Source organism: Lepisosteus oculatus, chromosome 11, assembly GCF_040954835.1.
Source record: "Lepisosteus oculatus isolate fLepOcu1 chromosome 11, fLepOcu1.hap2, whole genome shotgun sequence".
NCBI lineage: Eukaryota > Metazoa > Chordata > Actinopteri > Semionotiformes > Lepisosteidae > Lepisosteus > Lepisosteus oculatus.
This window is the reverse complement of record NC_090706.1, coordinates 33,825,967-33,851,027: the sequence shown is the minus strand read 5'-3', so window position 1 is coordinate 33,851,027 and position 25,061 is coordinate 33,825,967. Positions and strand designations below refer to the sequence as shown.

The 25,061-nt window shown below is 40.3% G+C and overlaps 1 protein-coding gene across 2 annotated transcripts; it reads left to right on the top strand.

Annotated features, from left to right (window-relative positions):
- Positions 1-630: 630 nt before the first annotated feature.
- Positions 631-23,167, top strand: maml1 (mastermind-like transcriptional coactivator 1). Of its 2 annotated transcripts, none has more exons than XM_015350003.2 (5): positions 631-2,170; positions 11,941-13,272; positions 16,222-16,446; positions 19,234-19,351; positions 20,273-23,167. In XM_015350003.2, exons 1-5 carry the CDS (start codon positions 1,847-1,849, stop codon positions 21,298-21,300), a joined length of 3,027 nt encoding a protein of 1,008 aa, XP_015205489.2. In that variant the 5' UTR covers positions 631-1,846; the 3' UTR covers positions 21,301-23,167. The 2 variants fall into 2 exon arrangements, with proteins under 2 accessions (XP_015205489.2, XP_015205488.2); XM_015350002.2 differs by having other exon boundaries at positions 16,219-16,446.
- The last annotated feature ends 1,894 nt before the right edge of the window (positions 23,168-25,061 follow it).

The window sequence follows — 25,061 nt, the reverse complement described above, 5'->3', positions numbered from 1 at the left end:
GTCCAAGGGGCATATTTATGTACCATTTGTTCCATAATTTTGCCAATTCAACAGTTCCAGTCCGTTAGCAAAATTAAACGTACGGAATCTGCCACAAGCGTTTAAAAATCGTTTTGGAGAAACCCAAAAAAATATCCAGAAGGAAACTCACTTTGTCTTCTATACAGCGCTTTTAGTTCACGGTGCTTAACAAAAAATTAACCAAGAGTTAGGAAAAGAAAAAAGATAATCGACTCAACACTTTCCTACACTAAAACATATCGGATGATGTTATTTAAGTTATGTAATTGTTATAATCATTGTGGATAACTCGTGTGGTGTAATTAGGTGTGATTTTCAGGTCTCTGTACTGTTTGAAAAACATAAACGAGCGCTTTATGAGTCGTATCATGTGCTCTGTGAGAAAATTAATAAAAGTTTGGCGTCTTTCCACACCACTCACTAAAAACACACCTCTCTTAAAAAGATGTCGTCCAAGCGTGCTTAATCATAGCTTTTTGAACGAAGTTTACGCACAGTGAAGGAAACCAGGGCTTTCCATTGCTTGTGGCTGCTGTCAATCGCTGAGAAGGGGTGGGGAGTGGAAACGACAGTCGTGACGCAGTGTGATGCGAAGAGGAAAAAATAGAAAAAAAGGGGAAAAAAAACTTGTTTCAAAATGGCGTCGGAAAGCTGCAAGTCCATTGGAAAACAATAGAGATACAGAAGGGAGGAAGAGTTTGTTTGGCATTCTGTTTCTTAGTGTAAAAAATACCTTCGGATATCAAACATTGAGGGCTCGGGATTCCGGTGGGTTTGGGGTGTCTTTTACCCTTTTCTGATACTCCTACATTTGTCAAAATGAAGAGCACGCTTTGTTATTATATATACTACATCCGTAGGTAGCCTGCTAGTGGGCAACTAAACGAAAATATAAAGATCAGCGGATAAGTTCGGGGGGAAAAGTTGCTTTTGTGGTCAATTGTTTTTTGGAGGGGGGGATGTAACTTTTTGTGAAGTTCACTTTTCCTGTGTAAATGTTTGCCTCTTTTATCATTCAGCATGCGAGCGACGTTGTTTAAAAAATAATATTGACTTAACGTTTCATGCTGCGTTTTAAGTTAGGATTTTGTCCATCCGTCCGGTTTTTTCCACGCCAAGGCGACGTCGGGCGGACTTACGTAGAAAGAAGTATGTAAAGTTAAAATAACTGCCAGGAGAATCTTAACTTCTTCGGTGAAGTTATTTCGGAGAAGAGGTTGCTCTTCGTATGTTTCTGTGCAGTTGAACTTCTTTGTCGCGAATGCTGTTTCACGTCACTTTTTCGGATTCACTTTTAAAATAGTTTCAGATATGCTGTTGTAACCCTCCTGCCTTTTGTTAGGGGTGAAGTTGTGGAAATTAACGGTTGGTTTTCAGCTACTACAGTAAACCGCCGAGATTTAACTTCCAAACTTTATGAATATTATTTAAAGCCTCACTTTCGTCTTTTTTTAAACGCGGTCGTTATAATGTAACCTCATCAAATGTAAGCTTCGCGTTTGCGAAATTGCACTAGACCGGTTGTCTGCCTCCGGAATATAACTTTATTATGTTATGTATTAGTGCCAGATCATGTTAAAGATAGCGCTCTGAATTGCTTTTTGGCATGCGTTCTCTATTGTTATGATAGTTTAGGGAGCAAGTCGAGAAACATGGAAAGACGAAGGCAGCGGTAGTGATGTTTTTGTGAAGGAAAAAAGGGGTGGTGGAATAACGCCCACGCATTTTTAGGCGCACCTTCGGAACTGATTTTATTTGTATCCCCCAATACCTCTGGGAAATCCGAGCCCCTTGAATTGTAATCGATCATTTTACATGCCCGTTGATGATGGCGGATTTCGTGGTGCCGCGGCACAGCGCCGTGATGGAGCGGCTCAGGCGGCGCATCGAGCTCTTCAGGCTGCATCACAGCAGCTGCGAGAGCCGCTACGACAACACGGCGATGGAGCGGCTGGAGATCGAGCGCCAGCACACCTTCACCTTGCACCAGCGCTGCCTGCAGACTAAGGCCAAGCGGGCGAGCAAGCACAGACAGGCGCAGCCGGCGTCTGACCAGGCGGGACTCAGGGGGGCTGGCACCGGGGGTAGCAGCACTGAGATGACGGACGGCGGCCCCGGAGAGCAGAGCCGGAACAGCACTCTGATTGCGGTAAGCGCGCTTGAGTTGTGATGCTGTGTTGCCTGGTTTTGCATTTCGATTTGCTTTTCCAGGGGATGCTTGAAAGCTAAATGCCCGTTAATGAACTTTCAACTTTGTGTTGGAGATATGAAGCACTCAAGCCACAGACCGAGTTTTGCTTCATCTAAGAGGAATGCTCTGTGCATCTGGGGGGAAGAAACCCCCCCCATCTGGACTGACCTCTGAACTCCAGCAGTTTGGGGAGTATTTGGCACTTTGCCACTTATAACGCTGCTGTAATTCCATTAAAATCTGGGCGAATATGATGACTCCTTTTATGAAGTCATACCGTGCGAGTTTAAACATGTTCTTAAACTGATGTCATTCTGATTTCATGAAACCCAGTTTGGTATGACAGTGTAGTGAAATAAAATGTCACCATGTAGACTTCTTTAAGGTAGGGGGCATAGACTGAAGTCTAGTGAGACTTTAACTAAAGGCCAGTCTTAGCTGTGTGGCTGATTGAAAAGGTTATCTAGCTTAACTTGTGATGCAGAAAAAAAAGTTACTCAATGTGTTTTTAAGACATTTCGAGTTTTTGCTTTTGGGTACTGCTGTCTATGAAGGAAAGCAGGAGAAGTGACCTCAGTGATGGGTGTTATTGCATTACCCCCTCATAACGCTAGTTATAGGTTCTGTATTTGCAGTATACTGATGTTAAATCTGGACCCCCTATTGTCTGCTGATTGTGCCGAAAACAAGTGATGGCTATTGACATATCCAAACTCTGACAGTCACTTCATAAATGCACAGAAAACAAATGTGGTCTGTAGGTGATCAGTAGGTTTTGGATGATTAATTCCATATCTGAATATTCTAGCACCACCAATGTAAAATCAACTTTTACCTGTGTGGTAGTAGTTCAAGAACATGTTCAGGTGGGTAGCTGTGTCAGGATGTGTAGTCTGCAAAGGAACAAGTAATAGGTTTATTCCATGCTGAAAAGAGAAGAGAGAAAACTCAACGTTTCGGCTGTGAAGTCTTCTTCAGGTGTTTAAGAACATGTTGTGCTCCTTTAATATGTAAGCAGTAACACTGGTTAGAAAAATATCAAATAGCATCCATAAATAGTCAATGCAAAATGTTTTCTGAATTTAATGTCTCCAGATACAAATACATTTTATCAAAACAGCTTTTCCCTCAAGGGCCTTCACAGCTTTTACTTGCAATTTTTTTTTTAGTTTCACAACAACTTGTGTAATGATGAAACTGGGAGTGCTGTATATTTGCAGGGAGAGTCGTGTCATTCGTCTTTGCTCAATAGCATGCATGTTGTAAAAACTCAGTGTAGATTCTTACCTACAAGGGATCACAATTTGTCAGTTAAACAGTGCTTTTTCTTTTTATACCAGGGTTATTTAGTTAGACTTGTAGGCCACCCCAAATAAGCATTTGTTCTTCCAAAGGAACAAGTTTTCAGAAAAGAAAGGAAATGCAGCGTTTTGGCTATGGGGTCTCCTTCGGGTATTTGTTTTTCAAATATGGGAGCTGAAGGGCTTTAAGATGGGGGAAAAATTGATTTGACAGTTACTTATGTGCTGGATAGTTCCATACCAGGATTGGAGACTCAGTGTTGACATGCCCCAAGTTCTCATTTAAAATGCTTGATAACAGGTATACCTTAAATCTTACATTCTTACCTGGCAGTTAGCAAGCCAGATCAGTTCATTACTGGCTTAATGGGACCAGTTCCACAGTTTCTCCCAGCTCTTTGAGGTGCTTTAAAGAGACCAACAACCTGCAGACACACCAGACCTTCAAGATCAGGACAGGACAGCCCTGCCTTCAGCCTTATTAAAATTTAACTGTACGATGAGATCTTCAGTTTACACACCTTTTCAGTTTAAATAATGGTCATAGACATTAAAACATCACGGCTCATTTTGATCAAATTTATCAGGTTTTTTATGTTCGTGATTGTGATGGCTGTTACAGTTTGTCAGTCTTGACCAGTTTTTAATAGTGCCTGTGCAAATAACTGATATTCGTGCAGCTTTACGAGACACTATTTTGGCAAAGCCACTATCGAATAACTTAAAAATCCTTTAATATTCATAAATGTAAGGTAGCAGATCTATTTAATATAATGTACAGCACATCGACTATCCAAATTTATTTCTCCTAGCATGTCATTTAATAGCCTTCATGGGAAAGGAAATAGCCAGCAAAATTATTTTATTCAGATTATCATAATCTGCTTTGATTGGTTGGTTCTGACCTTTGAATTGGCAACAAAGCCTCACTGAAAAGTGTTCACATACATCTGGCAATTAATGCATTTTATATAGGCTTGTGTCCATATTAAGCCATATCTGATGGTAACGGGTATCAAAATGATTTTGCAAAACCATTTAAATTTAAAGTTTAAAGCAAAAAGGTGAGCATTCAGCCTTACCTGCTATTTTCAGGAAATCAGCATGAAATCTGCACAGGAACTTTAGGGATACCAGTGCTGAACCCAGTTAATTCATCATATGCACACCCGTTTCAGATAACTTATTATCTGCGCACACACAATATACCTCTTGTGTGTTTGTTCTATCTGCAGTCTGAGCACCTTTTTCTTTCATTGCTAATGGTGCATTAGCAACAAAGGCCAGATTCCTCTGAAAAATGAGACCTAACCCACTATTCAGTTTCTTATTTCAAATCCATTATTTCCACCTTCTGTATGTTTCTGTGACCCTTCTTATAAAGAAGCCCCTTCTCAGGTCGGTGGCCATGATGTCTATGGTGTTAGCCAGCAGAGGAGTTGGACACTGAGAAGTGTTTTCCATTGTGACTTCTGCTATCTCCTTGTCCTTTCCCTGATGAAAAGGAATATGTGACTGAATAGTTATAAATCCCACTTCTGTTAAATACTGTGGGCCATGGTTTTCCACTTTGTTGAGGTACTAAAGCTTTCTCTAGAGTACTTTATGCTTTTTCTGAAATATTCTAAATGGAGAGTTGATTTCCAACATGGTGTCCCACTCTGAATATTATCGTGTGACGATCATTTTCTTGGTAGAAGTGCTGCTGCATTCAGTGATAGAGACTGTACTTTGTGCTGCCTTCCTCAGATTCTTGTGGTTTGCAAAGAACCAGAAAGGAATTCTTTTCGTCACTCCATGTTGTACAGAGTTGGGATTTCATTCCGATCTGTCCACCATGATAACTTTTTACAGAGGTGAAGACTGCAAAAAGATAAGCACTACTCTTACAACTTCTGTTAGTTTAGACCCAAGTGCTATTGTTAAGTGATCATATATCTGATATACCCATTGGATTAGTGATGCAGTGTCTCTGGCTGCTAGTAACCTATTTTGACATTCTAACTGAAGAGTGACATGTTTACTTTCCTGCTTATTACATTTTTTTATATAAATAATTAGGATGTATAATGCATACAGATAATTACAAAAATTATAATTCCTTCAACTCGTCTAACGCACAAGGAAGAAATGCTGTACTATGCAAACAATAAAAAGACAACCAGCATCAAAGATGGAAAATACTAAACAGAGCTACAGAAGTGGTATTTGTGTTTGGAGGATTTTGCATGTGGATAACATGTTGCTTAAGCTAACAGGAACATTTGTAATGAGTCCCCTGCGTGCCCTGTGTATATTTCAAATAATTTAAGCGAGATGTTTTGTATTTCATTTGTTAGTGTTAAGAAATCTCTCCGCTGTTGACAAATTAATAGGTTTCGTAACATTTTCCACAAGGGTTTAGTTGATTGCCTCCAAACTGAAGCAACTTTTAAGTTTTATGAAAGTTAAAAAAAAATCTAGCAAAGTTGTAATAATGAGGCAACTCAAATCCTCCTGGAAAACTAAATCTGAAAAATAGTATTGTGCAATGCATCTGGTTCTGTATAAGGTATCTTCTTTTTATTACCATAAATATTAATAGTATTGTTGTCTCTATAAAGCCAAAGGGAAAGTAACATTTAAGGTTTTAAGCTATGCAGGATCCTAAATATTATGGATCTGAAAGTACTGTTTTAAACCTTGTAGCATAGGCATGTGTTTATTTCCCAGCTGCTGTCACCTTACTTGGCCTTTCGTTACTATGAATGAGATCCAGTGAAATCAGTTGGCTTTAATGGTGAAACCAATTCATCAAGCTTACTGAGAGAGTTGGGCTCTGAGGGAGTACTGAATTTGAACAGGTACTGCAAGACATTATTGCAGGTGGGGATAGTGCTGCTTCGCAGGACTTCAATGAAAAGCAAAAGACTTTTAATAAATGACGAGACGGACGAAATCATCTAGTGGTTTCTATGGATTTAGCCCTTCTATGGTATTTTAAAATCGAATTCTTAATTGAATGCAGATTTTGCTATTGTTTAGACAATTGCGCAAAGTACACTTTTTTTATTTAATGAAGCATTTTGGAAAATAAACTCTATTTTCTTTCTCGTTGAGCTTTAGTCTGCCCTGTTCAGGAGCTCAACATGGAGTTTGAATAATAAAAATGGTAGCAGGTTCAAATGAAACCATGTACTGTAATCATTACTCAGTACTGATTTGGCTCATTGTGTTTTCTCTTGACACACCCTCAGTCAATAAGAAGCTGTCAGTGTAAGACAGTTTTGCCAGCATCAAAAGGCTGTGTTTTTTTAGTGCTCTGCCTTCATTTCAAAGTGCCATATGGGCAAAATTTGTTGAAACCAATTATGGGGCTAGATTCAAGCACAGGTCTTCACAAAGTGTTTAGAAATATCTGCAGCCTGTCCTAAAAATAAAAGTGCTTGTTCAGCGCAGTCAGATACTTCTTTCATTACCGTTTGCTTTTTAAGGTAAAGAGAGTGTTTTGTCAGGTCTTTCACATAGTTGTGAAATACTAGATTTCTGGAGATTTCTTAAAGTACATAACAGGAATTCAATGATCCTACAGTAAAAGATCAATTGAAAAGACCCCAGTTCTCTGTGTTCCATAGAACGGCACTCACTTCAGATTCTGCTGGGTTAAATATTCAATTAAATCCCTCACACGGCTGAAAGCTCTGTTCCAACTTTGCAGACAAAGTGAATCACATTGTGGTGTTATGCCTTCAAAAGGAGACAGCCTTTTGGTGTATTAGAGGAGGAATTCGGCACGCTTACTCGCTTCATTGAAGCTTCTGCTTTGGTTTTTGTGTTGTCAGATCCCGTCTATACACATGGTAATTTGTTTCATGTGGCTTAAATCTCAGGAGGGATGGGGGAAGTGTGTGTGTATTAGGTGGCTGGGTGGGGGGGGGGCATCGTGAAAGTGAGTGAATGTGCTGAAGCAGACCAGTTATTCAGGTTTGGGGGCCGTTATGGAAGTCGGTGCTCTTGTGGAGGTAGTTACGAGCTGCGATGAGTCACTGCATTGCGCTTCCATTAGAACACAGAGATCAAAAGCTCAGTCTCGCAGATTAGTGAATGCATTAAGGGTGTGCTCTGTATTCAGAGATTGTTTTACACATTCGGGCACACAGTCCAGTATTGTAAAGGATCATTGTGTAGGCTTCAGCTGGAGAACTTGGTTTTGAAATTTCTCCAGTATCGGCTGCCTTTTGTAGCCTTTTCTCAGCTGGCAGAGTGCCGTATTGGAGAGCCTAGTTGGATGAAAAGCACATCATAAAAATGAAATAACCTGTTTCTGTTTAACGCTGTCTCTTCTCTACTGATAGTTACTGCAGAGCATATGAAGATCTTGGTCATCGTTAGTCATTTTCTACTTTAGTTACTCACTGTACTTTCAAAACTCCAAATGAGCTCTTCAGTTTCTCTGGTAGTGAATTATTTTCAGATGACGGTGCAATACCCCTCCATCAGCATAGACCTAAAATCCTGCAGATGTTACTTCTGTGTGGTTGAGTGTTGCCCCAGACTGTGCAAGGTTTAGTTTTTGGTTATAGTTCCTTGCTGTAATTACTATGGTGGTATCCACCTCTCTACGTCGCGGAGGTGGCAATATGATGAGCTCTGCCTGGTGACGGACTTAATCCCGAAACAGACTCTGGATTACCTGAGCACTCGCCAAGTTTTTTTAAAAAACTGCAAACAGCAACCAGACTCTACCCAGAGTAACCTGGATTCTACGTTTCTCATTAGGTTTAGTCTTTTTTTTTAAAAGGCCTAATTAATATTTAAATATAATAGTTGCTTGTGTTTTAATACAGTACTATATATACATTTGATATTTATTTTGGATTTGTCATTTTTAAAGTGAACATTGGATTAATATTAAACTAACATAAATAGGATCACATAAACCTACCTAGTATCTTGACATAGACAATTTTTTGTATTTTGCAGGTATCTACTGCTTTTGATCACGATTAGGGGGTACCACAGGCCACTCACAGTTCATTGAGTGGAACCTGCTGATTAAGGTTCCTTGACTGGTTACTGATTAACTGAAATCTGTGAGATGAGAGGATGATGGTGACTTTAAATCCTTACTATTTTCCCCCTTGTCTCTCTTTTTTTCACATAACCCTGACACCAAATGGGATTTAAGTTTCTTGAGATCATAAATTTGAGGGTGTGCCAGCTCAGTTGTGTGTAAAAGTTAAAAATATTCCTAGATTGAGAGTTGTGTGCCAGGAGTATGTATTTTAAACTGCCTTGAAGAGGGTCTGCATCGGTAAAACTTTGTCATAACTTTGAGTTAGCAAACCCTGGCGTTAGTATTTTGTACAGGGTTATTTCTGTTCAAGGTTAGCAGTTGATTTTATAGTAAATACAGTAATGGAATGGTTTTACTAACTGGAAGCACCAGAATAACTAGCAACTAGTAATAAAAGTTTTGAAAAAATCCTTCTACAGTGGTGCTAGAAAGTTTGTGAACGTTTTAGAATTTTCTGGATTTCTGCATAAATGTGACCTTCAATGTGATCAGATCTTCATCTAAGTCGTAAAAATAGAGAACCGAATAAAACAAATAACACACAAAAGGATATACTTTTTTAGTCGTTTACTGATCAAACTGATCCAACATTAAATGTCTTTGTCAGAGAAAGTATGTGAACCTATGCTTTCAGTAACTGGTGTGACCCCCTTGAGCAGCAGTGACATCAACCAAACATTTACAGTAACTTGGAGCTTGGAGGATTTTGGCCCATTCCTCCTTACAGAACTGCTTCAACTCAGTGATGTTGGTGGTCTTTCTTGCACAAACACCCTGCTTTAGGTCCTGTCACAACATTTCTATTGGATTAAGATCTGGACTTTGACTCGGCCATTCCAAAATGAGAAATTTCTTCTTCTTCTTCTTCTTCAGCCATTCTTTGGTAGACTGACTTGTGTGTTTAGGGTCGTTGTCTTGCTGCAAGACCCACCTTCTGTTGAGCTTCAGTTCACTGACGGATACCCTGATGTTGTCCTGAAGAATGTGCTGGTACACTCCAGAATTCATAGTTCCATCAATGATGGCAAGCCATCCTGGTCCCGTGGCAACAAAACAGCCTCATACCATGATACTACCACCATCGTGTTTCATGGTTGGGATGAGGTTCTTATGTTGGAATGCAGTGTTTGGTTTTTGCCAAACATAATGTTTCTCGTTTAAAACAAAAATCTATTTTTGACTCATCTCGTCCAGAGAACATTCTTCCAGTAGTCTTCTGGCTCATCCAGGTGGTCTTTAGCAAACTTTAAATGGGCAGCAATGTTCTTCCTGGAGAGTAGTGGCTTCCTCCTTGCTGTCCTCCCTTCAGTGTTTGCCTGCTGGTGGACTTGTGAACACTGACATTAACCAGTGCTAGAGAGGCCTGCAGAGCCTTAGACGTTTCCCTGGGGTTCTTTGTGATCTCCTGGAATATTATATGCTTTGCTCTTGGGGTGATTTTTGTTGGACGACCACTCCTGGGGGGAGTAACAATTGTGTTGAATTTTCTACATTTCTGACAGTGGATTGGTGAAGCCCAAAGTCTTTAGAAATTGTTTTGTAACCTTCTAGCCTGATGAGCATTGACAACTCTTTTTCAGAGTTCCTCAGAAATGTCCTTTGATCAAGGCATGGCATGTATTCACATACCTGTGTGGTGAAGACCAGACTTTGGTAGTGAAGACTAAGGTTTATGTTTTTTAAACAGGGCAGGGCCACCCACACCTGATTGTCATCCCATTGATTGACACTCCTGACTACTTAGACCCCTAAACTGAATTGATAATCCTAGAGGTTCACATATTTTTCCGACAAAGACGTTTAATGTTGGATCATTTTGATCAATAAATGAATGAAAAAGTATATCCTTTTGTGTGTTATTTGTTTTATTGCATTCTCTTTATATTTTATGGCTTGGATGAAGATCTGATCACATTGTAGGTCACAATTATTCAGAAATTCAGACAATTCTAAAGGGTTCACAAACTTTCTAGCACCACTGTAGTTTCTCATAAATGTAACAATATAGGTGGACACTTATTGGTCCTATGCTTTCAGATACAGTTTTTAAAGAACATCTAATGATGCTCTTGCAAATATCCTTTCTGAATATGGCACTTTATTAGCATTTAATGCGAAAACATACTCATTATACCACCTACATTCAAGCAGCACTGCATGTGAACACTTTATTTTGCAATCTGAACTGCAGTGAAGATAACCGAAATAACGGACACATACAAATATGTATTGGTTTATTTATTAAATTAAACCTACCGATAGAGGACCTGATGTTCTCCCCAGGTCTTATTTTTTCTCCATGTCTATACTATTTGTCTTGGAAGTAGTCTGACTTCCAAAGCATTTTGCTATAGTTTTATAACCCTCTCTAGATTCATGAGCACTCAACCCTTCCTGAGGTCATCTGAGGTCTCTTTAGACTTAAGCATGGTGAATTGCAATAGCCTGCATGGATCAGACCAAATTGGCTAGGTTTCTTATCTTTATATAGGAGAAGGCCTCCCAGACTTTGTCCTGGTGATTGGCTCTTTGATTGGTTAATGGTACTCAGTTGTTTTAGCACGTGGTTCTACTTGGCAAATTAGTACTTATAGTCAGCATTTCTAATCTTAAGAATTCAGGCCTAGCTCCGTCATATCCAGTTTATCATGTCAGTAGTAAAATCAGGCATAGTTGTATTTGTTTTTGAATGCATTTCCTACTAAGCATAACGAAAAACTTGTAAGAAATTCAGCCAAAGCACTAGATTAATCAGTTATCACAGTGTTATTCTTGTGTTGTTTGATTTTGTGTGTAGGATGACTCCCTCCTAGGCCAGCTGTCTGAAAGAAAGGTATCTTACTATACCTCAGCCAAACTGTCAAACTCTACTATACATAGAAGTAGTAAGCAGAATGGGACGGAAGTGCTACTGTTACTGTGATTGTTTTCATGCTTCCACAGCTACCTATTACTAACATGTAAAAGTATATTTGTTGATCTCAATATTTGAGATCATGAGACTTCTTTTTAAATACAGTGTGCTTTCTTGTGGAAAGTCCTGATGAGACTTTTTTTTTTTCGCTGGCTGTGATAAAGAACTTACTAATATCTGGCAATAAGCTGTTTGGCTTCATTTTGTTCGTTTGTCAGTTTTTCTGCATGTGTCTCATTTGTGAGGTACAGTATGAGTCATTTAATTTAGTCAACTGACATTCAAAGGCCCCGATTGTGTCTCAATTTACAGAGTTCTACTGTTGGGGTAGAAAAATGCAAGTTTCCTTTTGTTAATATAAAAGATAGTTTGTGTCTGGTGACATATGTACTGCCAGGTCCGGTGCAACTACTTCTGCTTATGGTTTTTAACTGTCACAATGCTTTGTTTCTTACAGCTCCAAGAAACGGTTAAGAGAAAGCTGGAGAATGTGGCCTCCCCACTGAATGGGGACCAGGCTAATGGTTTTGGAGATGGGTACTCTGCAGCCAAGAAGCTGTGTATTGAGGACGCTCTGGTTGGAGTAAATGGGACATCCAATAAGCATGTCAGAGGTGGGGACAAGCCTAATGGGAATCACTCTATGAATCTGGACAAAAATGGTGGCGGTGGTCCTGAATCTGGTTTGGGGGGGAACCGAGAGTCTGAAAACTGTCTGCGCATCAAAGAGTTCAAACAGGAGCCCATGGATGATGACCTGCCTGGCATGCTGCCTCCTGGTGGCTCCATGTCCAACAACAACCTGTTTCCTGACCTGAACTTAAATGAGCAGGAGTGGAAGGAGCTCATGGAGGAGTTTAATAGGTCAGTGGCATACGAGGACATGCAGGACATCTTCAATGAGGGATTTGAAGACCGCAAAGACTCTGAGCTGCCTCCCTCGAGTGCACAGACATCTGTACCCCAGGACTCTATCAATATCAAGGTGGAGTACTCCCCAGCGCCTACAACCTTCGAGCATGATTCACGGACAGGCTCTCCTCAAGTGAGGTCCACATCCTCAGGACCACCAGTGCACACAAACTCCCCAGCTAGCACAGCCAGAACTGCCTCCTCACCAGCCATGCCTACTTCTCAACCCCCTGGCCAGCCCCAGAGACAGATACCCCAAACTGTTATGCTTCCAGGTCCTTCAACCAAAGACTTGTCCCCTGCTCAGCAGCTTCAACAGTTGGCTGCTCAGCGGATGCTAAATCAGCAACAAGCACAGAAACAACAACAACAGCAGCAGCAACAACAACAACAACAGCAGCAGCAGCAGCAAGCTCAGAAATTTCATCAATCTAATCACCAGCCTCCATGGCCTCAATCTGCTTCTTCTCAAAGTCCACTTGGGGGGCCTTACGGCATGGAAAAGCCCACCAGTCCATCTCTCTACCAGCAGGACTTTTCCAACTCCAAACAACTCATGGTCCCCAACTTGCCAAACAAGAGTTCTCCCAAAGCTGGAGGTGGAAGCTACCTCCAAGGTGGTGGGCTACCCAACATGTTGGGCCACCCACCCAACAGCTTGACCCAAAACCCTGTTAGCAGCCAGCCCCCCTTATTGGACTACAATAACACTAAACCCTTATCCCATTACGAGGTGGACCAAAGCCAGAGGGGGACCCCACCTGCGCCGAACAAACATGCTATCCTGTCTCTCCAGCCGCAGCAGAGACATCTCACAGAGGAGCAGAAACGTCTGATCAAGCAGAAGACAGGGCTTCCGTTCTGTCACGTGCCGCCGGTGAGCAGTTGGCTTTTAACCACGTGTTAAGTGAAGAGCTTGTTTGAATCTGTCATGTTTCAGCAGTAGGTTAAATGTTTGTATGTACAATATGTTTTTTAGATCTTTAGATTTTTAAAGTAACAGAAGTAAGAGTGATATTCTAAATTGTTATAATGACTTTCCTGGGTTATTAAATTTGATTATTCCTCATTTTTAAACCCTACATTGAAAAGTAAAATCAGTCAAACCCAAACATGAAGGGGAAACGTGTCCTCTTCCTCATGAGGTGTAGGCCTAGAATCAGATTGGCTTGCAAGTCAGTCTTGCAGTAATGGAACTGATTGAGAAATAAAAACAGGCCCATCATAAAGTAAGTGAAAGCTGTTGAGTTTAAGCTATGCAAAGTGTAGTTTCTTGATTACTGCCTAAACAAGCTTATTAAGACCTAACAACAGTTAGGTGTTTGTTAGAAATATTTGAGATTTCTACCCAAGGAAACAAAATAGCTTCTATAGACAAAACCTGAAATATTTTTAAGCCCATAGTAGTTTCCAAGAAGGTGGAGGAGGCAAGCCATCTCGAAGTAATGCTTATGCATGCTAACATGTCAAAGCATACAGAAAATGTATTGATTCTGAAAATGTTTCAATCACTTTGAAAACTTATCCTCCCACTTTCTGATGGGGAGAAGAGGAAACCTCTTTTAATCAGGAATGGAAGCACCAGATTAATATGGGTCCACAGACTGTTTACACGATTGTCTTGTAGGTTTGTCATGTAGCGGTAGGGTAATATTCCTACTTAAGAAGTAATGGTTACTAAGGGTTAGCAAGGATCTTTTCCACTTTGAAAGTGTCAAAGGATGTAATATTGGAAGCGCACAGTGGCCTGATGAGGAACAAAAACGTGTGAGTCTGGGTCAAGCAGCTGGTTGCCAAGCAGCCTCCCAGGCCTGTGTGGACAGTGAAGGCCTCGGGCCTTTGATTGGTGGGGGAGGTATGAAAGGCCGCTTTGTCCGCGACTTGCACCGTCTCCTCATCAGAGTATTTTAAGATTTCGTCTCTCTGCCAATTCTCAAGAGTTCAAAAATAGCAACTGTAGCCCACTTGTTTGTCTCGCGAGATGGGACTCCCCCCCCCCCCCCCCCAGCCTTTTGCATAACTTTGATTGAAAACTGGATTTCATTTGTACCAGACCGTTAGCTGCTGGTTATGTAGTTGTTTATTATATGGTGGACACTCCTATCCAAAGCTGCTTGTATTTCCAGGAACAGGAATATTACTGGAACAGCCTGAGTCAGGTGCCTTGTTCACGGTTACAGCACCAGTGCCCAGCTAGCTATCCGAGTCCCGAACCTTAGTGATTAATCCACACTGCTGAATATGGCAACAACATTGAGATATCTAGAGTGAAATCTACTGAGCTTATACGGACACTTTTTTTTTTAACTTCCTACTATTTTGAATGTCAGACTGTTCAGGAAAATCTATATGCTTGTCTTTTTTTTTTTTAAAGCAAAGCAGCCTTGCAAGGTTTAGATTTTCATTTGGCTTTGGCCGTTTAATTGTTTAGAATCGACGTGGAAGTTACTTTGTGTAAGAGTTCAAATGTACAGCATTAACCCATTTTTTAGGGGGTGTAGCATATTTACTGTATGTCTTTGTTTCTTTTACAAATTTGCACCTGGGGTCACTAAGCAGTGTAAGGAAGTTTTGCTGAGCTGGGTCAGCCCAAAGTCAGAGAGGGTATGAGCACCATGCAAAACAAATACAGCTTTCTGAATAAACAGTTGAATTTTTTTAACGTATGTACATGGTGTTTTTACAGAGATTAGTTGCATTTTCTCTGATGCCAAAAATGACAATTCCCCACCCACTCCTCTCAGACTTCTGAAACCACGGTGTTGTGTAAGAAAGAAAAAAATATTAACAGATTTTACACACAGTTTAGCTTTTTTTTTTTAATAAGCATTGCAAAGAGTTTTCTTGGCAGAAAACGTAAAGTAGTGGATCAAAAACTAACTTTCTGTACTTAAACAGTAATTCATCTTTAGTCTATTAGACACAGGTGCTTATTAAAATATTCTGAAATGTTGGGATCTACTGCACATTACCAAAACCTTTTGATGTAAGCACCAAAATTTATTGTACACTGACAAAAGTAAGGCCGTTTGCTTCAAGCAATTGTTTAAATAACATTAAGCCCTACATTTAAGGAAATTGTTTTTAGTAACTACTAATTAGAATGGAGGTTTAGAGACCTTAAGTTGGACTTGACTCATTTCCTAATTAAAGCGAGCTTTTTTTTTTCCATTTTGGTGCTTTGACTATAGCTTACAGCTGAACTTCCCTGAATGAAATCATGTGTCCAAATGCCAGTGTGCATTTTTTCCCCTTGTTAGTTTTCCCCTTGTTAGATCTGGTCAACATGCATGCTAAATTGGGTCTCTCCTGACCCAGGTCAGCCCGCGTACGGCCTGGATATGATGCTTGTGTTCCATGAAATATTTTGTCCTGAGCTAGTGTTAAAGTTGTTCAGACTAGTGCATCTCAAGTGCCAAAGAAGAAACTCCTGGAAGGCTCCCTTTTCCTGGAGAACACTTGTGACTGATTGGATTAATCCCTTTGATTACTGGTGCGATAATACTGATTCCTCTTTAGTCCTTGGTAATGGTAACAGTGAATGAATAAGATTCAGTATAAACTAAACTAAAGTTAATTGATATTTTGCTTGGGGGGGGGTAACTAATCTCTCAGTATAATGTATAGTTTTTAATGTATAGTAATAGCCCTTTAACTGGGTGCAGGTTGTAAGAGAAGCACAGACTATGTAGATCCCAAAACCTGAATGTTTTTGCATTCAAAAGCTCTCTAGTGCACCTTGTGCTAGTATGAGATAGAGAGTTATACATCCATTCCTTCATTCCAGTGGTTTTGTGCAATAACTAAGTGCCCTGTCCTCCAGCAGGACCAAACTTCTGCACAGGCTGTTCCACACATCGCAGGCTCTGTTCCCACTGCTGGCATGGGGGCCCAGCCACCCACCACTGCCATGGCAGGTAACCATGGCAACACGGCCTATCATGGCAACCAGGCTGCAGTCATGAAGCAGCAGCAGCAGCAGCAGCAGATGCAATTAATGGAGCAGCAGAAACAGTACTTTATGGGACAGCGGCAGCTGATGGCCGAGCAGGTATTGACTGATTTGTTTATTTTTGTGTTCATAGTTTTTTGTTGGAACTTTACTCACAGGCAGCAGTGCTAAACCTGGCACTTAAGAGTATCGTGCTGCAGGTGGACCTTATTTCCCAAACAGTGCCACTAGATGGAGCCGGTGTTCAATTCATCAAATTGAGAGGACTGCTTGAAAACATCTTTGGCTATTCATCCTCTATGCTTCTTTGCAATTTCCTGGTCAGCCTTCCTAGATCTTGCTTTTGAAAGTGGAATTGTCAATTAAGTCAGGGGTCTGACTGGTTTTCTCCTGTCTTGCAAACACAAGGCCTAATCCTGACACGCATTTGTTTCTGTTGCCTTTCATAACTACCCACTACCTCTTCCATAACTGCTTGACATAAACAGAAAAAAATGACAGTACTATCGATTAATAAAGAAAATTACCAATAAAATAGGAACATGAGTTGGAAAATAAAAGGAGTATAAAACGCATTCCCACCCATGACTTATTTCAAAATGGTGGTCAAAGCCGAGTTTATACAGCTTGAACTCTAAATTAAAAATTGCTCTTAAAGCCTTCTTAGCTTGCAGATAACAACCACAACTAATTATTTCACAAAAGGTGTCCCTGAGAAAAACATGAAAAATGATGATAATTTAATTCAATTTAGCTGATTAAAAAGACTATGTACTAAGTGTTGCACAGTGTTCCGGGTTTAGGATTTTTTTTTGTAGAACATTTTCTGCAAAAAGAAAGTTTAGCTTTTGGAAAGAGACCAATGGTTTGGCTGGATAAAACTGGACAAGACCTGATTCTGTGTTGGAACATCTGTAATCGGACTTCCAGGTAGTTGCCACCGGTGCCCTCTGGCTCATGTAGGAAGTCTGTTTAAAACCAGGAACAGGAGGCTCTTCTTTAGAAAGGGTTTCTCAGATCCATGAATTGCAAAGGAGATTCACCTACTCTTTTTTGTAACCTGTTCTTATCCTTAAAACAATTCACTGCTCCAGGCAACATTTATGGTATGCAACAGAAAAACCAAGATCTTATGGTTCATCCGATTATTGGTTTACCCATTTTTCTAAGAATCTTATTTTAAAATAACAGAAATATCCATGGATAAAGTTTGGACCAAATATCCAACCGAAAGACTGAACCTGAGCAAAAAGGTGACTCTCAATATATTTTGCCAAGCTTGCTTTGGTCAGGCTTGATCTAGTTTCTTTTACCACATGACTGTGTTGACTCCAGACACCCTCAAGATCATGAGGTTTCAAAACAGATTTAGCTTCTCTGGCTGCTCTTCCTGCAAACCATGACATTCAAGTAGACCTACCATTACAATACATGACATTACAATTACAAAAAATAGCTTTGTCACGTTCACTGGCATCACTGGCACAAACATTAAGAAAGAATGCTTTCTACTTCTACACACTTCTGTCCTATATTGCCACAAGTAAAACATTTGTTGATCGTTGACTTACTGCTTATTTGTTACAATTGGCACAAACCCTGACTAGATGTTTCAGTCCCAGAATGAGGTGTTCAGCAGAATGTGAATTTGTTCTGTTAATTTCCACCTTGTGCAAGAATGCTATGTGCTTATAGTATTATTTAGGAATTGCAAGCCGTTTGAAATGTTTTATTAATTTTGCTATTTCACATCCTATGTCTTTTCCAGACTCATTCAGATACTTCTTAAAACTGACCATGTTAATACCTCAAATTAGATTTTCTAAAGAGAAGTCACACCCCCATGAGACTCATGGTAATTAAATATCTAGCTAAGGAAATACCTGGAAAATAGACCAATTAAACACAACAACCATCAGGAAGAAAGGGGGGAGAACTGTCCTTTTTCCTTCCTGCAGCTCTGCTGGTGTTTCCGATAGCTGCCAGAGACTGAGATGGAAACATAATGAAACATTGTTGCATTGTACATACTGAACATACAAAAGCATCAAGTACTACACTGGACTGTGCTTCTAAGTCACTGGTCTTAAATGAAATGGAATGAAACGCATAATAATGGGTTATGGATTATCATACAACATACAGAAGACATTTTCTTTATATACATAATATTACATAATATTCTTTACATGTATAATATATACTTTACAACATACAGAAGATATGTGGTAGTTGCATGCATCTTCATGGTAAAGGTGGAAACGTTCTCTGCTGACTGCAGGTAGTTGGTTATTGACAGCTATAAATCAATCAATCAAGAAGCGGCAAGTGCACGTTACCATCGCAGGCTGAGGTTTTGAGGTAACCATCTGTCCAAAGGCAACACTTCGAGATTTCCAACACAAACAAGAATCTTCAGGATACAAACTATCCAACTACCATTTGATCTTGCCTGCTGTTCTGGGGTCAAAAAGGTGAAGCTCTTGTCCAGTGTGAAATATTGTCCGGGGTCTGTTATGTGTCGCATTTGCAGGGCTTGTAGCCCTTGTTAAAATAGAGGGAACGGTGAACTCCCGATGTCTACCAGGGCACTTTGGCCAAACACCTGGTTTCCTGTGCCACACAGATCAAACATGTCTGAAAACATCCAGCAAAGAAATGGTTAATCGTGACAAAATAATTTGACTGTCCATCTCAAAACATCAGACCTTCATCCAATCCAACAATTTTAACATTCATGGTTCAAACTCAAGAAGGCGCTCCCCAAACATAAGCCAAAGGTTTTTAAAGACTTAGAGCAATTTTCCCAGTCTTTAGCAGCAGGTGGTTAAGGAACCAGTGAAACTGTGATTTGTAGTTTGGCTTATTATGTGCTGTTTGTTTCAGGAGAAGCAGAGGCAGCAGCAGGAGCAGCAGCTCAAGAGGCACTTGACAAGACCTCCTCCTCAGTACCAGGACCAGCAGAACCCCTTCCAGACGCAGCAGCAGGTCAACCAGTTTCAAGGTGCTGATGGCAAAAGTTCACAGGGAGCCTCCTTATAGTGCAGCCCAATGTTTCTTACAGTAAATCTCCCAAGAGCCTAGACTGTGCTAGTGCTGTTGAATGCGTTGTGCTGTGAGAAGACTGTCGGGCAGATAAAAAGTGTTCATTTGATTTGGACTGCAATTAACAAGTATGACGTCTTATTTTTTGGCTATATGTTGACTTTTGTCAAATTTCTTTCAATTTGGTAGTGGAATACACCACAAGGGATCACTGTTGTCATGTAATTTTCTTAAAGGAAGTACTTCCCTTTCTTCTTGTTATATGCGTTTTGTGATCTTGCTGTGAAGTACATTTGTTTGTGGTAAATAATTATGCCACCTTATATTCAAAATGCCTCCGTAAATTTGAATGACCAGCCAATACGCATGGCTTAAGAGGGTGTGTAGTCAAATTTCGAGGGAAAAAAACATCCCAGCATGATGTGTGGGGGCTTTGTTATACTGAGTGCTCTTTTTGTTTGTTTAAAGAAGGCATACCGAAAACGGTTTTATGCTACTAAAGTGAAGATAGAATTTTATGGGCTTTTCATTTTGTTTTTTGTTAGAGACACATGCTAGTTTTATTTCATTTTTTTAAGTTAAAAAAATAACATAATTTAAAGTTTGTTGGTCCCACGTTATCACAGAAGTATGAAGGATTCAATCAAGTGAGACAGTATTGGTGTGGAAAATAAATGTTTGTGACTTAAAGTAGTTACTGATCTTAAACGGACTCCGATCTGCATCTTGAAACTATCCGCTCAATATTTACTGCATCTTTATCAGTAGGGGAAAACCAGATATTGCAATTTTTTCCACTGCAGCTTCTCTAAATCCATAAATATTTCTAAGTACTTGCTTTCTAAGCACATTATTTTATTGTTCTGTCTTGTTTTTGCAGGATCCAATCCAGCCTTGGCTAATGTGGGGAATTTAGGGGTTCCAAACAATGGTGCCCAGCGGATGTTCCCTCAGACTCAGGGAATGCTGCCTATGGGTGTTGGACAGACAGGAGGCCCCTCTTCTGCCCCGTCAGCTGCAAGCCAAAATGAAATGGGCATGCCTGCATGCAGCGGTCTGGACAGTGTTCAACCAGTAATGTACAATAACATGGGCTCTGGTATGAATCAGATGCATCCTCACTCGGCTCAGCAGAGTTCGGTAAACAATGCTCAGTTACAAAGGCAGACAGTGGCAATGGCCCCAAACAGTACTATTTCTGGGGCCTACAGGCAGGGCCCAATGGCAGGCTCTGGGTTGGCGGCTCAGCAGCACCACAAGGGACCTGCTAACCCAGGCTTAATGAAGCAGCAAATAGCGAGGATGCCCAATAGCATGAGTGCTCAGCCTCAGTCTTGGCCGCACCAGGGAATGCAGGGCATGAACAACCAAACCCCAGGCGGTAATGGCGGACTGGCAGCCTTTAATAACCCAGGATTCCACATGCCGCCGCGACACCCCAAGATGCCCAATCAGCAATTTGCCCAGGCTGGCTTGGGCGGCAGCCGCCCCATGCCGGCCATGAACTCAGCTGTCGCCGGTCAGATGATGCCCACTTTGCCGCAGCAAAGGACAAATCAGCCCCCCCCCCAGCAGCCGCATCCGCAGCCGCCGCCGCCGCCTCCTCCCCAGCAGCCACAGCAGCAGTCCCAGCCTGTTATCTCCAATATGAGCCAACCTGTGCCAGACCTGACCAACTTCGGACAAGCTCAGAATCCCCAGTTAGCCAATCGGGCCAGTCTGCACTGTAGTCAAGGCTACCAGGTTAATCGGACCACCAATCAGGAGTTGTCCTTCAGTTATAATGCGCAGTCAGGCACTTTATCAAGTTTCCCGGGTGACGGGGACCTGATGGACACGCTGCTGAAAAGCCGGACTACACAGGAGTGGATGGACGATTTGGACGAGCTGTTAGCAAATCATCACTGAGCTGGACAGTGTTTCTTTTTCTAAAGAAAAAGAGGCATATAGGCAGGACCAAAAGCCTGTGGTATTAAATGTGTTCCCGGGACTGGAAATAAATTCTGAATTATTTACTACTGATCCTGTGGGTCAGTATTAAACCACTGATTCCATTAACTATGCAGGGATGAACAGTCTTTTTTTGTTGTTTTTGAAGTTGCATCCCATTTCTACATTGCTTTATAAAAAAGAATTGTTTGAAATTAATTGGGGTATCATAAGTGGGCTATCGGATTAAAAAAATATAAACTTCAGGTCATTCATTTGAAAGGTGCATTATTTGCTGAAAGAGAACTGCCATTTTTTTTCTTCCAATTTATTCCACATCCTGCGTGTGGAAGCCATTGAAAATTGAAAAGCTGATCTTACCCTACCCCTCATGAATCTGTATGTAATAGTTAACATACTACATGTCTAAGCTGGGATCAGGCTGTCACTTAGGATAGGTAAATTATCAGTACCCCTTTTATGTGACAAAAAAAGGAAATCGCCGTAATAGCTGCATGCAGTATTAGCTGTTAATAACATCTATGGCCATCTTTCACTTTAGAGAACCATGGATTTAATATGATGTCCAAGAGGCAGAAAGAAGTAAGCTGATATCCACTTGTATAAGACACAGTGAAACTATATAGTTAACACCAGGTTTCTGCCTGTTTTGGGTCTGAGCATGCCAAGCCAATACAAGCTAAAAAGGGAGGAAACCCACATATAGTTAAAAATATATATATTTGTAGCAAACAACCCTGTATATTGTCAAATGGTTTGTGCTTGATTTTGTAACATAATTGCAAGAATAAGTAATTGAAATCAACAGAACAGTTCACAGCTTATAAAATTATAACAAATATTCACAACAAGTTCAACACTGGAGATAGGACAGTTGTCTCTGGCAAATCTAAATGCACAATGGATCAGAAATATCGTCAAACCTGAGGAACCTTTAAGTTTCAGTTGCATGTGAAGTACTATTTAGTTTTCTGTGCTACGGAATCAAGTCTATAAAAACTTGGTTATGCAAACCTTTGTGAATAAGATAAGAAATGAGATCACTTTAATAGTCATATACAATTTCTTGCATTAGGAATTTGTCTTTCGCATACCCCAGCTTACTCTCCATGAGACACAGGCACACAGACGGAGAGAAGCTGGGGGTCAGAGCGCGGGGTCAGCCGTTGTACAGCACCCCTGGAGCAGTTGGGGTTAAGGGCCTTGCTCAGGCGGTGAGATTTGAACTGGCAACCTTCCAGCCACAGGCGCAGATCCCTAGCCACAGTGCCACTGCTCCGCCCCTGTTTTTTAAAGATAAGAATGGCCTCTTTTGTTGCCCTGTTAGAAAATAAAATGGCTTCATTTCCAAATTTCAGTGTTTTTGCTGTGATTACTGAAAGGCTGATTTTTTTTAACTAAACTGTCTTTGAGTGAATCATCCCCTTTTCATTACTTTTGAAGAAGTTGACAATCTGCAAAAAAGATAAGATTTCCACATGGTTAAATACAATGTTGCTTGTTTCTCTTCACACCTAAAGGGCTTGAGGACTTGTGTGTTCCGCAACGTCTGCTGCAAAAACCCATAATTGAGTTTGCTTTTTATTTTCTTTCAAGGGAGGGCGGTGTGTCTTTTTTTTTGTTCATCCTTGTATATGTCAGGGCTTCTTCTAGTGTATTTATATATATATTGTTTGTATGCATACCCTGTTGGTCAGGAGAAAATAGAACTTATTTTTGTAAGTACATTGAATTTTTTGTAAGTATTTTATACTTTTATTAACTAGAGGACTCTGTAAAACAAATAGAAGTATTGTGTAAAATAAAGTAATTTAGACACTGACAACACTTGTGGACTCTTATTCAAGAATGTTATTTAAGAGCATCTGATTGAGCTATCTGTAATCTGACAGTACTTAAATATGCATTAGATCTGTATTGATCTGAATTGTATCAAAGTGTCAACTGCTCAATCTTGTACTACTGTATCTACCACTTCGTTTTGCACTATACTTATCTAATGTTCCGTATTTGACCTTCCCATTTACTAATTTTAAACTAGTTCTAATTTCTCTTTTTGAAAACTTCAATTTTAATATGCTGATGAACAGTGAAAATGCAAGTTCAAGTTTTATAGCAATAGCTCCTCGGTCAGGAATGTTATGTGCATCTTAAATGATCTGTTGATAGACTAGAATTTTTCATTTGGTTAATACTGACCTCAAGTCCAGGATTTAATTAAAAAAAAACTTTTTTTGAGTTGAGTTAAATGAGCATTTGGGTAATTAGCCATCCAGATTGGTGACATTTTAATTAATGCAGGAATAGTAAAATATGAATATTCCACAGTGGAGTACTTCAGATTCATTGGTTGCTTTTGGAAGTATGGAGATCAGCCTCTCTGTGGGTGAAGTTATCCAGTGAGGAAGATGCTCTAAATCAACAATTACCAGACTAGCTCAGAGAGGCAAGGAACTACACTAGCCCAGGACCTTTCTGTTCATGTGAACCTTCTGCATAATTATTTCAGGCTGCAGTAGCTAAAGCATGAGCCAGGCAGAAGTAACATCAGCAAAACGAGTGCAGCTCATTATGGTTAGAAAAGCCATTTGGGGGTTAACATTGACTGAAAAACTGGATTGCCATCTTGTTTGAGTGATGGAAGTGAGTGTGGTTGACGGTTTTGTTTGCTAATGAATGTCATTTCACCCCTGACGGACAGAATGGAAGGCCGTGTTCATGGGAACATGCAAACATTCTGACTTGGATTGTTGGGGGAGACGTAGGTGAGGTAGGAAGTAAACTCCATAAGTCCTGTAAGACCTTATGTTGCATATATCCAGCAATGTTACAACATTCAAACTGTTAATGCAATTAGGAGAGAAAATCCACTGTCATGTCTCAAGTGTTAATACAAGAACATCATTGGTACAAATTTGATATCAACCTTTGTGCTCAGTTCATGTAAAGGTACCTCCTTTTAACTCGTGGATAAATCTTTATTGAGGCTTTTCTGATTTAGGTCATATAATAGCATCTTGCTGTGTGGCTGTCTGAACTTCCGTCATGGTGCGACATTGATTCATTTACTGCTTTCTCGCAGGCTGTCTGCAGAAGCATTTGGTAATGCAGCACTGAGCAATTACCGAATGTAGTGTAATTTGATCGTGTTGATTAGTGGGTTTAGGGCTCTACCGTTCTTGATATTGAGATAATTCTTCTCCAACCATGGGTTTTAAGCATGCACAGGGATTATTTTGATTTCATTTTCTTGTCTTATGAGATTCTCGTCTATGGACTGCTTCCTTTATTCAGTTTTAACAACTATATACAACTTTTTCTGTTCTAATGATTTCTTTGCCTGGTTGGCTTAAAATGTATTCCTTTTAATACTAATAGACAAATCATTATAACTCTCCTGAGTGAATATGTTTAGAACCAATTTCACATGTTAGCCCACCTACCAAGTTCTCTGGGGCTTATTAGAACTATTCCAGATTTTGTATGACCTGTTCTTTCATTGCTTAGGATAGATAAATTGTTAAAATTATTTATTGTGGATAACTTGAGCTAGTGGAGAGCCCTGTGACATTAAAATGATGTTTCTCAAGCATGCAGTTGTTCTGTAGTCCCAGAGGATGTATGCTATCATTTTTAAGGCTCTGGTAGTTGCTCTTTAATCAGGACCTTTCATCAGTGCTTTAATGTGTAAGGTCAGCCTATGACAAACTGCTCCTTCT

Bases quoted from the DNA above. Each gene is read 5' to 3' on its own strand.
- maml1 (XM_015350002.2), top strand. From the start codon at position 1,847: ATGATGGCGGATTTCGTGGTGCCGCGGCACAGCGCCGTGATGGAGCGG. The intron at 2,171-11,940 runs GTAAGCGCGCTT...TGTTTCTTACAG, and splicing joins GGAACAGCACTCTGATTGCG to CTCCAAGAAACGGTTAAGAG. The intron at 19,352-20,272 runs GTGCTGATGGCA...TTGTTTTTGCAG, and splicing joins GCAGGTCAACCAGTTTCAAG to GATCCAATCCAGCCTTGGCT.